Source organism: Chinchilla lanigera, unplaced genomic scaffold (genome assembly GCF_000276665.1).
Source record: "Chinchilla lanigera isolate Chin_1 unplaced genomic scaffold, ChiLan1.0 scaffold00003, whole genome shotgun sequence".
Taxonomy (NCBI): domain Eukaryota; kingdom Metazoa; phylum Chordata; class Mammalia; order Rodentia; family Chinchillidae; genus Chinchilla; species Chinchilla lanigera.
Window position 1 is genome coordinate 3,060,430 of NW_004955404.1, and position 16,583 is coordinate 3,077,012.

The 16,583-nt window shown below is 48.2% G+C and overlaps 1 protein-coding gene across 1 annotated transcript in view; it reads right to left on the minus strand.

The window, feature by feature from the left end:
* The window catches only part of LOC102016228 (unconventional myosin-XVI), a gene marked incomplete at its 3' end in the record, with an annotated part of 353,926 nt that overhangs the window by 117,716 nt on the left and 219,627 nt on the right, over positions 1 to 16,583 (minus strand). The window contains 4 exon segments of the mRNA XM_013515827.1: positions 6,775 to 6,916; positions 9,111 to 9,182; positions 9,901 to 10,018; positions 14,763 to 14,874. Coding sequence (XP_013371281.1) covers positions 6,775 to 6,916; positions 9,111 to 9,182; positions 9,901 to 10,018; positions 14,763 to 14,874 — 444 coding nt within the window.

The window sequence follows — 16,583 nt, forward strand, 5'->3', positions numbered from 1 at the left end:
CCAAGCAAAACAGTGGAGAAAGCCACCTACAGACCCCCCTATCTTACATGAACTGTGACATTTCTATCTCTAAAGAACTGTGCTTGCTACACACAAGTAAATTAGATCACGTAGGGACATCTGGAAGGAAGAGCCCAAGCTGGCCCTGGGGATTCCGATGTCTGGGCTAGTGGCATACTTTTCAACCCTCCCCTCCCCATGAATAAACTCATATACCTAAAAAGTCTTATCGCCCACAGCCGCTGTATCATTTTACAGCCGATGCCTGCACTGTGTTGACGCCGGGGTGACAACTTCCTGTGTGCCACCTCATTTGACCTTCAAGTGACCTGGACAAAGCTAAGTGCTTGCAAGCAGGGGTTAGGGCACGCCTGGGAAAATGAGAGCTCGCTGGGACCAAACCCGATGAACCGTGCTTTTAAGTGTGCATGTTTAGGTCAACTGAAGTATGTTAAGAAAGCAAGAAAAGAATCCTTAAGAAACTAGTGGCTCAGGGAAAACAAACAAAATCTCCACGTATATGTCCGAACTCAGTTTATTCACTGTATTGTAGCAGCATGCCAAATTGTGCTGTCTAAAAATGTGGATTTCAGATCACGCAGGCAAGAATGAATGAAACCAATATTTTCGGTGCCTCTCTACTGTGTTACAGAGGCATGTGTTAAACACAACTTAGTCCTAATTTTAACCTACTCATCATTAGACTGTTTCTTACAGTAAAACAGAAATGTCCTGTGGGTTGTATTTCTCAGATATGCATTCCACCTGCTTAGATACGTCATAATAAATACATGGTATATGTGAAAGTATATATACATACATACTCATGTCTGTAGTATTTTTGTTCAGATCTTTCTGGGCAGAGGAGCGGATATAAACACAGGCCTGGTGTTCCAGTGTTTGTGGAGAAGGCTCTCAAAGTTTCTAGAACCCTGTGCCTGTCCACGCTTCTGTTTGCTTGGGAAACTCTTATGCAGGATTCAATTTAGGAAAAATAATTTAAAATTTAACTTCGGCAGTTGCATCTTGGTGACACGAGTATCACATTAGGAGCTAGGTCCAATTTGGGGAGTTGCAAGAAATGATGCATGCTTTTTTAAAAACCGAAGTCACTGCTCATTACCGTGACTTGTTCCCAATCACACAGATGACAGCTCCTGGAAAATTCAGTGCAGTCAAGAGCGTCTCCTTGGTTATGCGATTCTCCCAGGTGAACTCTGGGGATGCCTGCTACTGCTCAAGGTGCTGCGCTGCCCCAGCCCCATACCCACTCTCCACCTGGAGAAATCCTGTCCCCGGGAGGCCTCTGTGGAAGGTGCAGTTCTGGCCCTCTGTATCTATGAGCCTCAGTCTAAGGTGCCCTGCCGAGTCCCAGGAGAAGAGGGTACAGCAGGGAAGGTGGAAGGACATCCGACACCAGGACCGCAGGAATGGGCCCAGCTGTGCAGATCCTCACCCAACCAAAGGGAAGAGCAACTCTCTCTGTCTGGTGCCCAGGAAAGCCTCAAGTACCCACAAGTCAGTAAGCCACGTGCCTCTGCAGCCAACCCAGACTGCGCTGTGGGAGCAGGAAGAAGTCAGTGGCCCTAGATACCTGTCCTCACACCATGGGCATCTGAGGACTTACAGAACCTGGGTTTACTGAAAACTAAGCAGAAGCCCCAGCCCTGCTGAGCTCCTGGGTACCAGGGGGGCAATCGCAACCACACAGCAGAGTAGCGAGACAGGCAACCTCCCTGCGAGCATCATACTGTTGCCAAGATGCCACTTTTTCAGGTCACAGATAGTTTAATATATCTCCTCAGCCAGCTCTTCAAGTGTCTGCAAACTTATTAGGTTAAAAAAATAATGAATACTTCAGAAGGAGCCTTTGCTTTTCTTTTCCCTTCTCTTTGTAGTACTGGGAATTGAACCTAGAGACTCATGCAGGTTGCTCTACTGTGAGCTACATCCCCTCCACTCTTCTGACCTTACTTGTGAGACAGGATCTTGCTAAGTTGCCCTGGCTGGCTCCAACTTGCGATCCCCCTGTCTCTGCCCCGAGCAGCTGGGACTACAAGTTTGCAACACTGCCAAATAAGCGTCCATTCTGAACGTTACCTTAAACCAGCCAGCCAGAGTCACTGAGGGAAAACAATTTCTACACTCATGAGGCAAAATGTTCCAGGGAAGAGGACAGACATTAAGAAAGATCTGTAAGACATTAAGAATTCTGTACCTCTCACAAAGTTTGTTCTTAAAATGACACTGTTTGTTTTTTTGTTTTGTTTTGTTCTGCTTAAATTAGGGTCTCACTGAATAGCTCAGGCTAAATTTAAACTCATAACATAGTCCAGGCTGGCCTCAAACTAGCAGTACTTCTCCTGCCTCAGCCTCCCAGTGCTGGGATGACAGATAAGGGCAATCGCACCCGGCTTGATGACACTTAGAACACAGAATTTCAACCCCAGAATTAAATTATTCAGGCCCACGGGAATAAGGGGTTGACAAGCCCACAGCTCTCTGCGTCACAGCTGCTATGACAGAGCAGACAGGAAACTGTGCTTATGTGGGAAGCTGTGGGATTGCAGTGCTTCCTCCTCAGTGTGAGAACCTAGGGTAGGAAGTACTCCAACCACCAACGCAATTCCCGAGTTCGAGGCTCGAGTAGAAGCATGCCCCCAGCAAGACGGTGCTCCTCTGGAAGAAGCCCACCTTTGGATTTGAAAGCCAGCAGTAGCGAATAAAATACAACACAAGATCCCATCTTCCAAGCTCTCTGCGTCCCCTACCCTTTGTTTGTGAAGCTACAGTGTCTTCGTAGCAACACAAAATACCCAACACTCAAAGTTAAAAGGGGAACCTTTTAACCTCTGGAGGTTTCAGGCTCTAGTTGCCTGGCTCCAAGGCCTGGTGGCACATGGCAGAAGGGCAACTGTGCATGGTGGCAGAAGACAGAAAAAGCAATGAGAGAGGGTGAGACAAGCCTCTTTCTGTGCCTTGTATTGTGTCCAGTCTACCGGGATTAGGGTGGTGTCCATTGAGTCAGTGGACAGATGCAGCAATCGCCCGCCCTTAATGCCAACATTGCACTAGAAATCAACCACACACTAGATTCAGCCACCTCTGAAGAAAAAACCCTATGACCACACGAGGCTTTGGGGGCCATCTAGACACAAACCATTGCATCCCATGCTGGCACCCTAAAGACTCATGCACACCCCTTTCCACTGCGCGGGGTATCTGTGGGGTTGAAATAAGGACTTGCTTATTCCTGCATGGTCCCTGGGTGTCAGCAGACAGAGGTATTGCAGCTAAGCCGAACTGGAAACATAGGATCCAACTCCACAAGCATATTTGCTTCTCTTTAGAAATAACCTGATGTTACTTTGTAAATGGATGTCTGTCTGTTAATACGTTTTCCTTCTTTTATTTTTTAAAATAAAAAAAAAAAAATTACCTGACATTTAAAATCTGATTTAATTGCTAAGTGTTAAGGAGGCAGTGGCTGTGGAGTGCAGTAAACCACAGGATCTCCTATACATCTCTGGCCAGCCGGGCTCACATCCGCACTTTCAAACCTACAAGGAAAACAAGCCAGGGCCCCAGAGCCCGCCTGCCACCATCTCTCCCTACCCACAGTGGCAGGAGCACGCTGCCAGGTGCTGGGGACTGTCCATCATGTCGATGGACCCTCTGGCCATGAGGAAGCACCAGGATAGGTAACAGTTCCACCCTCAGAAGGAGACTTAGTCCCCACTGTCCAGGAGGAAACCCAGTAGGACTGCTGGGCACAGCCTTCCTGGGCTCTGGACAGTGTGCTGTGGCTGCTGCTCCTCACAAGGACCCTGTAGGCACCGTCCACTTCGGGAGCTGGTGGGTGAGTCGGTCTCACGCAGGAGGAAACTACTTGCTCACAGTCTCAGCGGTGACCCGAACACCTGAGGTGCTATTTCCACTTCCTTCTGCTCAAGCCACTGCCTGGTTGGTCTATGCACTGAGAAGCTGAGGACAGGGGTGTGGTCAGTTGTCCCCACTCACAGCTCACAGGGCATCTACAACCTGAAAGCGTTGCAGGCCTGCAGGGGCAGGAAGGGCACAGTGAAGGACTGGAGGGGAGGTGTCGGGGGAGACACTGCAGCCTCAGTTGGGGCCACTGCTGGGTGCTGGGGGACGGAGGGGGGCGGCACTGGGACTGTGCATCGTGACCGTGACATTCCCATAAAATTTCAAGGGTACAAATTGCCTCTTCTTGCAGAAGTCAGGAAAGGGTAATTAGGAAAAAGAAACATTTCTAAAAGGGGTTAACTGACCACTTGAAAATGGGTCGCTCAGCTGGGCATGGTGGCACGTGCCCAGAATCCCGGCACTCTGGGAGGCTGAGGCAGAAGGATTATGAGGGCAAGCCCCGCCTGGGCAATTTAACAACTTAGCAAGACCTTGTCCGAAAATACGAAAACCACAGGTGTGAAAGCTGAAGCATCCCCTTGACGGGGCAGTGCGCACACACTAATTTTTGAAGCCACATCTGTGAGGGCATTGCTCATGCTAATTAATCCATCATCAGACTTCAGCTGTGCTGCAACCCTGGGTTTTCAGGTGGAAAGGAACCGGCTAGGGATCTGGAGAGAGAGCAGCAGGGCGGCTCTAAGTGCACTGTTATTAATATTGTGCCCACATTACTGTGATCCAGACAATGAGCCCATCAGTCCAGAAGCAGTCCTGCCCGCTGCCTGAATTTCAGTTGTCCTCTCTTCATAACGGGGAGAGAAAATCTTACCTATTTTCTCTTGCAAAATTTACAAATACAAAAGAGTGTGGAAAACATCTATCATAAATTTCAATGTCCTTTCCAACTTTACCCATGAAGGGTATATTTTTTGAATTTATAATTTTTATGATATGATCAAAACATTTTTAAAAATTGGGGACTGGTAAACCTCAAAAACATATTCTAAAGTTACCCAAGTTTTTGAGACCTTTGTGTGATTTATTTTTTTTGTTGTTGTTGTTGTTTTTTTTTTGTTTGTTTGTTTTTTCTCCGGTACCAGGAACCGAACTCACGACCTTGCGCTTGCCAGGCAGGCGCTTTTGCTGCTGAGCTAAATCCCCAGCCCCCTTTGTGTGATTTAGAAAAAGGGTTGGTAACTCTGCAAAACCTGAAGCTTCCCATGAATTTCAATGAGTTAGAAATACTTAAATAGAAGGTTTCATGATGTTATTTGGGGATTTAAACTGAAGTCGGATGACCCATGAAAGAAACAGAGGAAAAACTGAAATTATCACTCAGATGAAACTATCTCTTAGAAATTGAGCTTTATGATATATTAATTCACTTCTAACTTCCTACTAATCTCTGCCTTCATTCACCCACTTACTAAGGAAATATACAGAATAAATAATAAATTTACGTATTAACAAGGTGGCAGTATACCAACAGAAAGGGAAACCAGGCCTTTTCTCTGTTTATGTTTGTACTCTGGGTGTATATATAGTCGGAAACCTAGATCATTCCAATGATACACAGTTAAACTTCTGTAAGACTTCAATGTCAAATGGAAATTTTCTAAAAGTTTCTATATTATATATTTATATATTAATTATGGATTAATTTTAATTTATATATTAATTAACTTTCTAAAAGTTTCTATATTATATATTTACATATTATGGATTAATTTTAATTTATATATTAATTTATATATTAATTATGGATTAATTTTTCAATGTCAACTTCAGCAAGAGTGCTAGTCATTTTACACAAAGTTAGTTGAGTTAATTTCACATATTAATATCTTCTATGAATAATCATAATATTTAGAAGAAAACTGCAAATTAACTGATAACAGGAGAATACAGTAACGGTGAAATCCAGAGTCCTGAGCTTACCAAATACAATTACTTCTGCTGGAATCCGGATTATAGTGTCACTACCCTCCAGTTACCAGCTATATACCGAGTATATAGCTCGGTGATCAGTGTCTGGTGGGGTTTCGTATGTGTAGATTTTCATAAGAATTTTAGTACTCCTTTGTCCTTGAGATCTCCTGACCTGTCTATGTTTATTTAAGGACTTTCCCATTAGTACATGTTAGCTTTAGTGTTTCCTAAGAAATATCTAAAGGTAGCATTTTTCAGAAATTTGGCAAAGAAGTCCACAAAAAAAATTAAAGAAATTCTCAGAAGGTTTCACTCAGAGACAAGCATACGTGGAAAGACTCCTGGATGCAATTTTGCTTTCAATTGTGTGCTCAAGGTCATATTAGTGACAAGAATAGCAACAAAGTTTGCCACCGATGAGCTGCCAGGAAATGTGTAATTTTGAGATGATCAAATAGCCTTGAAAATCTACTGCTTAATGATGATTACGGGTATGAGCCACACGATTTCCACAGAGACCCTTTGCCAAGTCACCCACAACATAAGTGAAGAAAAAAGAGGAAGAATCACACACATCATCAGACTGGTCTGAGAGAGACTCGGGCTCTCTCCAGCGCTTAGATGGCTTCAGACTATCTTCTTCCAAGATTCACAAACCTTTCCCACTTCCAGGCGCACCAAAGTCCATCTAGAGCCCATTCCCAGACAATCCCTCGCGCATCTACGCACGAGCCTTGGTTTGATCCTTCATCCCTGTAGATGAGTTGGGAGAGGGAGGAGCTCTCACACCTTCCGGTGAAATTACCTTGTTAGAGACAGCGCTCGAACGAGCTGAACTTCAGGCCCACACTGTGGCAAGACGCAGCTTTAAGAGCTGGGCCCCCGAGCGTCTGGGGTCGCGTCTCCTGCCCCTACCTGGAGTCCTGCTCTGGGCTGTGCAGGCAGCAGTTCACGGCGTTCACCAGAAAGCCAAAGAGGCGGCTGTACAGGGACTTGGCCAGCAGGTCGCGGTAAAACTCAGCCATCTGTACAGTGTGGCGCCGTACTACCAAGTCTCCTAAAATGGTGCAATGAGAAGGAGCGTTAGGACAAGCAGCTAGAAGCAGCACAACGGTGCACATCCTTTCTATTCCCCCCACATCTACATCTATCAAAGGATGTTAAAAATGGTCCTGTGATTCTAGCACTAAAAGAGGTCTCTGTTGGTTATCATGTAAAATGTCACTTACGCGAGTGTGAAGTGCACTGGGATCTTACTGCCACAGACTTGAGCACAGCTTTGGACCTTGTTATGGTTTGAATCTGTGTGTCCCCTCAAAGCCTCAAGTGGCCAGGCTTGAGGGGCAGGCTATTACAGTTTGAATATGGGTGTGAGAGCTGCACCCGCCCAGGAGTGGATAGTTTGCATATGTAAGGGAGAGGAAAAGAGTGCTTGGGACATTCCTCCCCCATTCCATCCTGGTGTATGTGCCCTGGTGTGTGCTGCCACCCTGAGATGCAGCCCTCTGCCACGTGCCACTCTGCCTTATAATCTGCCAGGTACGGATTGAAACCTCCACAAACTGTAAGCGAAATAAACCTTTCCTTCCTTAATTTGGGGTGTCAGATATTTTGTCCCAGCAATGAGAGAAAAGTAACCAAGACAGACCTCTAGGAAGGCTATGCAATTTCTTCCTGGGAAGCAGCTCAGGGGTTTGCACACTGAATCCTTCTGAGGTATTTGGGAGTCTGCACATCTGGAGAAGTGGCTGTAGTATAAATCCTGCTCTAATCAACCCAAGTGTGGGGCTGGAGCTAGGGAACAAGACTGGGTCCTTGGGAGAAACTGCTACGTCATTCTCATAAGAGAGAGTGACTGAAATCTTGAACAAGAAGATGTTTGGAAGAGAACAGTTGTGAGCAGGGATTCAGGAAGGACCAGGGGCCAAGGCTGCTGACGGGGCATCATCGCTGGCAGGAATAGCAGGGAGCTGATTGGATCAGTCACCAGCACGGCAGAAGCCCAGGGACCGGATGCAGTAAATTATAGATGATAACAGCGGTTCAATTCTTCTCCAAACAGGCACAAAGGAGAAGAGTGAACACACAGAAACATGGGAAGAGATCTCAGGAGTAACGGGGAGCACCAAGTGCACAAGGGAAGCTCACGAGGCTCAAGGATGCGCACAGGCAGCTCTGAGGACAGGAGTGGGCCAGACACGGTCAGCTGTGCAGCCCGATGCCTGCAGGGCAGTGCACAGGGGAAGCAGGCAAGATCCACAGTGACTTAGAGAAAGCAGAGCCCTCTGGAGGATGGCAGAGGCAGAAGGATCGCAAGTTCAAGCCCGGCCTGGGCAATTTAGTGAGACCCTCTCTTGAAATTAAAAAGAAGAAAAAAAAGAAAAATTCAAAGGGCTGAGGATGTAGCTTAGTGCAAAGGCTTTGCTTCCATTTCAAGTAAAGGAGGGGAGGAGAAGAGGAAGGATAAGGGAAAGAAGAGATGTAGGAGGAGGAAAGGGAAAACAGAGGAAGAGGAGGTGGTGGAGGAAGGGACCATCACTAGATGGATCACGTGCCCACGATCACGGTGACGAGGAAGCTTGCACGGGGTGAGTCAGTGAACCATCGAGGGGCGTGGAGCAGACCAGGCCTCTCGCACACTGGGTATGGACACAGAGGGCAGAGAGATGACAGGTCAGCCGGGGCTCACGCAGCCTTCCATTCCAGTCCAGCATGCCAGTTAGCGGTGTTCGGCGTTCAACGTTGTCTCACCTCTTTGAATCTCAGTTTTCTCATCGTTCAAATGGCAACATTATGCCTGCCTCATAAAGATTTGCAAGGACCACAAATGACAACATTCAGAGCGCCGGGCGCAGAGCCCACCCGTCCCCGAATGCTCCACAAAGGAAATATTATTCTGAGTGGTGAGACTGAGGGCGGCTGCCGGCACTGACCAGGACAGCGCAGCCCGACCCCGTGCAGGGAGCACGCTTCATGGGAGCACAGCCTCCGGGTCGCTGGTTTGTTTTGCTCCAGAGACGGATTAGCTAGAAAGGGTGACCAGTTCATCAAAATGCTCTCTCGGGATCATGAGGGGTTTATGATTTAGAGCCACATCAAGGGACAAATGTTCCGGATGCTTTTCTAAATTGGCCCTCAATTCACAGAAACAGTTCCACCGAGCAGGGCCAGACAAAGACACGCTTACTCTCCATATGTGAAAGAGGACCAAAATTTGTGCAATGGCAAACATCATATAGAGAAACGCTTACCTTTAAAATACTGAATATCAGTTGTTAAGGCAGATGCCAATTCATCTGTTGATACCTGCAACATCCCAGCCACTGAAATTAAAGCAATGTTAGAAATATAAAGTCAGCGTCTATGTCGGGATACGAGGAACATTATATTCTACAGTTATCCTGCACTTTGTATGCACTGAAGAAAGTCCATGTGCGCTCTGAAGAAAGTAATGACTACTGCAATGGTCAGTTCAGCACAAAGCGTGATCATAGCAGGTGTGTCTCCCCCCTCCTCTCACAGATGGTACCGAGGTCTCTTCTCCCACTTCCTTACTGGATCATTTTGATAGGCGTGAACATAGGCTATGCAATGACAACCTGTGTCTTTGAGGTCTTTTGAAAAAAACTTCAAGTGACCAGCAAGGCAATTTTTAAAAGAGAGGGAGAACTTCAGGGAGATCTCTGAAGGGGAGACACGGTATTACGCACTTTAAACCCGTTAGCTAATACCACACCCCTCAAATATTCCAGGTGGGGCAGGGGTAGAGAATACCGGAACAGGACAAGAGGAACCCGAGTAGGAACTGAAGAACGAGTGCTGGGAAGGGGCGGCGGAGGGAGAACGGAAAGCTGGTCTTGCTGATCATTCCCACAGCCTGGCGTGGAGAGGGCAGGGTGAGTGTGGCAGGTTCCGCCCCTCCTGGAATTCTCCGGAGGACACGCGGTCCCGGAAGGCTTCCGTGGGCTGTGTCTCCATCTACTGGCCACGTACAAACAGCACACCAAGGAGCCCACAGCCCAGTGTCACCTGCGCCCTGACCTTGCTCCAGGAGCTGGAGGTCGGACACGAAGGCTGAGTCGGCGTCGGTGAGGGCGGTGAACTGGATGTCCCCGAGGTGCAGTATGGCGGCCAGAATCACAAACAGGTTCTCCACCTCCTGCCATGGACAAGTGAAGACAGAGCATTGCTTAGGAGGAGGGTTGGTAGGCAAATCCTTTACTGCTGGGAAGTGGGTTACAGAGGTGATGTGGACCCTATCTCTGGGATTGAGGCTTCTCAGATCCCAAATGTTGGACAGAAGAACTACCACCACCTGTCTCCAAGTAGAAATCTCATAATCAATGCGTACTTCTTCTACATCAGCGTTGCTTTTCCTTAAATGTAAGAGAGTAAGGAAGTGACATCCTGATATAAATTAATGTCTTTTCGTTTGTTTTTTGAGGCAGAGTCTTACTATGTAGTTCAAGCTGGCCTTGGATTCACTGTATAGCCCCAGCTGCCCTCAAATTTACAATCTTCCTGCCTCAGCCTCCTAAGGGTTAGGATTACAAGTGTGCACCACCATGGCTAGAATTTAAAGACTTCTAAATGTTGATTGTAACAAAAGCAAATGATTACAGATGGAGGTCTGACTGGTTGGAAGTCTGTGTGAGGTCAGATGTCCAGCCTCTAGTCCAGTCCCTGACAGCAGAGGCAGGAGGGTCTGCCTGCACAGTGCTGAGCCTGTTTCCTTCCTTTCCTGTTTTCCTTCCTTCCTGTTTCCTTCCTCTATCACGGTCCCTCCCGAGTCATCACCACTGAGTAAGCTGAGGGGGTGACTGTATGTGTTCCACTTCTGGCTCAAGATGCCAGGGAAATACAGGAAAATGCAGGAGCCCTCTGGGGCACAGAGAGGAGGAGGCAGCTCCCAGGGAGAGGACCTCAGAGCCGCATTCTACACAGCAGGGATGGACACTGCAGCTCTTGTTCTTGGATGAATGCTTTTACAGCAAGAATGGAAGATCAAGAAAGAGTGGACTGTGAAGGGCTGCTTCTCTTGAACGTCAAACAGCAACACAGGCCGAGGCTCCTAGAACACAAGGACAGGGTCCTTCAGGCTTCCCTGCACTCACCTGAGATGTGGGGGAGAGCTCTGGCCACACATACATGGCTAAGCCCCTCAGATCACTGACTCCCGAACACCCACAACAGTGGAGCCCTTGGGGCTTCCATCATAAAAGGCATGGCTTTATCAGTGTGTGTGTGTGTGTGTGTGTGTGTGTGTGTGTGACTAGGTACCGAACCCAGAGCCTTTGCACTGAGCTACATTCTGAGCCTGTAATTATTATTTTTTATTATTCATTCAGAGACAGGCTCTTCCTAATTTGCCAAGTTGCCCAGGCTGGCCTTGAACTTGTGATCCTCCTGCCTCAGCCTCCCAGAATACAGGGATTACAGGCATTTGCCACCAAAGCCAGCTTGACTTTGTCATCTTTTATAAGACAACACTGTGGTGGACAGTCTCTAAGGGGTTTCCAGGTATAACATTCTATGACCCTGGCATTGTACAAAACTGTGTTTGTGAAATCCCTGAATCATAAATCAGTGTTTCATATTTAGTTCACTCTTGCTTGATAAAATAGCATCTTCTCAGCCTTTTAAGCTACCTAATATTTTTTTAAAAGTAATTCCCAAAGCTCTTCATTAAATATTTAGTATCTGTAAGACAGATGGACGAGCAGAATTTCTATCATCTTCAGGGGTCGTACTATTTAGTGAAAGAGGCAGATACATGTCGTGGTGGATTAGATGCTGTGACAGGGAACCCACAACCCTCCATGTGCCCATGTGCAGCAAGGCTGTGGTGCTGTCTGTCATGTGCAGCTGTCCCCTGCCATCTCACCCTCTCCACTACAGGGTTGTGGCTGAGGGTAGCGGTCAAGGCTTTTAGATGATCAAACCACCTAGGCCTACAGTTCACTTGTGGGTGGGTTTTGGCTTGAGTGTCTCGCTGGCCCAGAAATGCCTTCCTGCAAGTTGCAATGGATTGAATCTATCCCTTGAAAGTGTCACTATTCAAGTCGCTTTACAGGCTCAAGGTGAAGGCTGTGTTTCACAGCCTGTGTTGTCCTCTACCAACCGGTCATAACTCACGTCATGAGAACTGTTAGTTCCCTCAGCCAGCAGGTATATTTTGCTTGCTCTGCCTTGAATATCAATCCTAGATTTTTCAAAGTCCTGTTTCCAAGCAACTGGGCTCTGGTAGAATGGTCCCCAGCCTCTGTCTGTGCCCATTTCCTGGAAGAAGCTAGAAGCTTCAGGCATGGAGGATGGGTGTTGTGGTTTCTATCTAGATGCCTCAAAGCCTCACGTGCCCATGGGCAGGGCTTTGGGCAGTGACTGGGTCATGGGTGTGTGATGCTCATGGTAGACTGGTCCACCAATGAGTTCATAGCTGAATGTGATGTTGGGAGGCGGAGCCTGTGGAGGAGGTGGTCGCTGCGGCGTGGCCTGGACAGGTCTGTCTCCCTCCTCCTCCCTTGATCTCTCTCTGCTTCCTGGCCACCATGCCACGCACTGTTTCTCCTCTGCGATGCCCTTCTGCCCTGCTGTCCTGCCTTGGAGCCAGCCAACCACAGACTAAAACCTCTACAGACTGTGAGCCAAATAAACCTCTGCTCTTTAGACTTGTGGGTGTCGGGTATTGCCTCAGTGAATAGAAAGAAACAGAGACAATGGAAAATAATAAAATCAGAAAAACCTGACAGTAGCAAGTGCAAAGATGAAACGGTGCAAGTAGGTAGAGTTGGGGAAAGGACAGAAATAGAGAGATTGGATGCTTAGAGCAAAAAGAACAAGATGCTCTCTGACCACAGCTTTTAGAACTCCAGTCTCCAAGGAAAGAAAGTAAAAATCCCACTCAAAGTCAGGCATGGTGGCATATCCTGTTACGGTTTGTGTCTGCATGTCCCCCCAAATCCTCATGCAGTCATGGGGTGAGATTCTAGAGTTTATGATTGATCCATGGTCCAGTGCTGGGATTATGGATGTGAGTGCTACACCCGCCCTAGAGAGGATAGTTTGCATACAATATAAGGAAGGGAAAGAGAGTAACCAAGACACCTCCATACTCCAGACACTGAGGCAGGAAGATCGCTACCAGTTCAAGGCTGGCCTGGGTCACCTCATGAGCTCAAGGCGAGACTGAACTACATAGGGAAACCCTGTCTCAAAAAGTAAACAAAAAACTGGTCTCTGAACAGTGAGGAGGGAGCAGACCAAATGTCCCAAGTGACTTCATGCTGGGTAGTCCATTCCTGACCCTTCTTCTGGGGCACATTGCACCCTCACCCTCAGTCACAGGTGTGCCCCCTTCACCACCCCTGGGCACAAGGTGTGCCCTTTGCAACATCTGGGCATGGGGAAAAGCCCAGGCCCTTTCTGGTCACAGACAGAACATCCTCATGCCTGTGATCGAGTCTGGGCTTGTGTCCTCCTGGCTTTTCAGAGTTACCCTGCTGTGGCAAGCTAATTGCTCCCCAGGACTCAGTCATAACCCAAAGCTCAGCATGCAGAAGTGGGGAGCGCGGTGACGGAGGGAAGGAGAGGGGTGTGGGTCTCTTCCGGGGCAGGATCGCTTTCATTTCTGACTCACCAGACCTGTGCAGTTCACCTCAGCAACTGTGAACCACACACAGCTATTTAAGTTTCAGTTAGCCAAAAGAAAAATATTACAATTTCATTTCTTTTGCCTTGTGAGCCACATACCACATACCCAGGAGTGGCACAGGGCTGATAGCAGGTGTTGTACGGCACAGGTCAGGAACATTTCCATTATCAGGGAGGTTTCTACAGGACAGCCACGGGTAAGGCTTTGCTCTGATGCTGTTCAGCTTTGTAAGATTTGCAGGTATTTGGTAATTTTTTAGGAAAAAAAAAACATTTTCTATTGTTTAAGAAAACACTTTAATAAAGGGATTAGATTCATTTTCAAAGTGGTTTTGAGCCGTCAACAGTTTCTTGGGGGTCCCCTAATTTTCTAGTGGGCTGGTTAATCCAGGAAGTATGATAAAAAATATGGTTAATGCTTAAATTAGAAGTATTTATTACAGTAAAAGACACACCATCATGAATCCCCTCAAAACCCTGCCCCTCACTTGGAGCACACTCATCCTATCGATCTTGACACTTTCTGAAGCAGCTCTGGAGTCCTCTCTCCTGAGTGTCTCTAGTTGTGCTGTTGTGGATGCCTCCATGTCCTGAGTAGATTCAACACATTTATCTTTTGTGGTCATTGTGACTTTGGGGAGGAGCTAAAAGTCACACAGTGCTGGGTCTGGTGAATAAGGTGGGTGAGGACACAGCGTAGTGTTTTCAAGCCTGCCTTTCTGTTGGACGGCGCTGGGCAGAAGCGCTCACTGTATTTTTGATCACACTATGTACAGACCCTCACGAAAGAGGACTGCAGAGCTGCTTTAAGAAGTGGCCAGAACCATGGGATCAGTGTGTTCAAGGCAAGGAGAGTATTTTGAGGGGGAACAATGTCAGCATGTCTTTTACTGGGATAAGCTCTTTTAAATTTAAACATTCACTGTACACTCTGACCACCCCTTGGAGTTACTGGAACTGTTCTGGACCTGCACCTGCATGTCTTTGGGAAGGGCCTCCAAGCCGCCATGTTGACGGGCTGCAGGTTTACCCTGTGTCTTCCCTCCTTGGATCGCTCCTCCCCCACATCCTCGTTCATCTCCTGCCCTTCTAGAATGTGGGCTCCAGGAGGGGCTGGGGCTTATCTTATGCTGAGTCACCAAAGCCTCCCCCGGCATCTGGGTGGAGCAGGGCATGGGAAGTGCTCTTGAATGAATGACTTTTAGACACTGGTTCAAGGTTGGTTTTCTCAGTGAAATGCTAAGATGACTCACCAGGTTGCTGAAGCCAATGACAGCCAGAGCTTGTTTCAGAGCCATGAATCTCTCCCGGTTCAGCACATGCTCTGCGGTGGCTGCATCTCCCCTTGTGGTCTGGTTCAAATACCTATGAGGATAAACACATTGCGTTACTGCCTGGCAAGGAGTCAAACTCCAGTGGCCAAAGTCACCTCAGCCACACTCGGTCTCCTCCAAGTGGAGTCACCTGGACACCGTGTGCCCACTGTTTACGAAGCTTTTGGAACCTAACAGCACATGATGTTTCCACAAGGGACAAACACAGCTCTTGTTGTCCTGGAACATAATCACACCATGTGACATGGCTCCTACTTCAGCTGCCACGTCCCTGTGAAAGGCACTTCACAGGGAGCAGGTACTTCCTCTTCAGCATGTAGAAGCTTGGGAGAAACAGTCCCAGGCACTGTGACTGATAGCCGCATCACAGATGCTGAATTTACACCAATTTGCTATCTCTTCTTGTCAGTACCTTTTAATTATGAGGCAGCTGATTAATTCATGGATTTATTCCTTTCACTCTGCAGACATGGAGGAATCATCTGTCCAAACAGAGCACACCAAGCAGCTGAGGATGGGAAGATAAAGGGGGCCCTCTCTGGAACCCCAGCAATGGCAAGATAATGCACCCAGGGACAGAGACGGGGGAGTGGAGGACCACGAGACAGTGCTGAAATAGAACAACACAGAGCAATGAAATACAGACACAGGCTGACACAGCGCACGGCTTTGTTCACATGAGAAACTCAACGTATAAGTAGATTATAGAGCAAGATAAAAAGAAAGATACTGGGAAACAGGGGGAGGGAGCTTTGGCAGATGAGAAAGGGGACCAAGAGATGGAGGGAGGGGGGAAGGAGGGGAGAAAAGAACTAGGATGCGCAGTGCACGAGTACCAGCTTCCGCCAGGCAAGTGGTGGTCATGTACCGCAAGCGTGTACTGACGAACGTGAAAATGTAAAATGTTTAAAACAATAACGTAGGGAGAGGCCGGCACCCAGAAGTGTCTGAGGAACACACGCTATAGAGAGAAGAGGGCTGCTGTCCCGGAGCTGGCACACGAGCGTGAAGCCGCAAAGAAGCACTCGCACGCACGGTGTCCCTGTAGGACGAGCGGCACGCAGGAGCACACTGCAGGGTCCCGCGTGCCGCAGGGAGGGACCCTGTCGGCAAAACGGGGTCTCTGGTTTGGGAGGAAAGAGGGCGCGGGCCGGAGCTTAGGGATCCTGTACGGGGCTCTGGGCAGGTTCTGGGGGTGGGACCCAGGAGGCCGGGAAGTGGGGAAGAGGCGCCGTGGGGTTCAGGAAGAGGCTGCTGGGGCCCCAGAAAAAGGTCTCTGGGGAAGAGGAGGCCACAGGGGACAGGCTGAGGAGAAAGGAAGCATGCAGGGAGAGAGGGGCGGAGAGCAGAGCAGGACCCATGTGCACTTGGAAGTGGGGAGGAGGGAGAGGCGCTGCTGGTGCCTTGCACGGTTCTGTTAGGGAAAGTGGGTGTGGGGGGCTCCGCTCAACCGGGAACCTTTCTAGCAGAAGGGGATGGCTTTGGGGAGAAAGTCTCATGTTGCCCATCAGCCGTGCTGAATTTGAACTACGCGTTAGAGCGCAAGCAGAGATCCAAGAAAGGACAGGAACAAGCACTGGGAATTGGGAAAAGCAGAGCAGAGAGAGCCTGCGGACCATGAGGGCGCCCAGGATAAAGCCATGTGTGGACGGGCTTGCCTAGTGAGTCCCGGCTGCAGGAAGAACCCAGGGCTCAGCGCAAAGCAGGGCGAGTAAAGGAAACCGGATCAAAATCACCAAA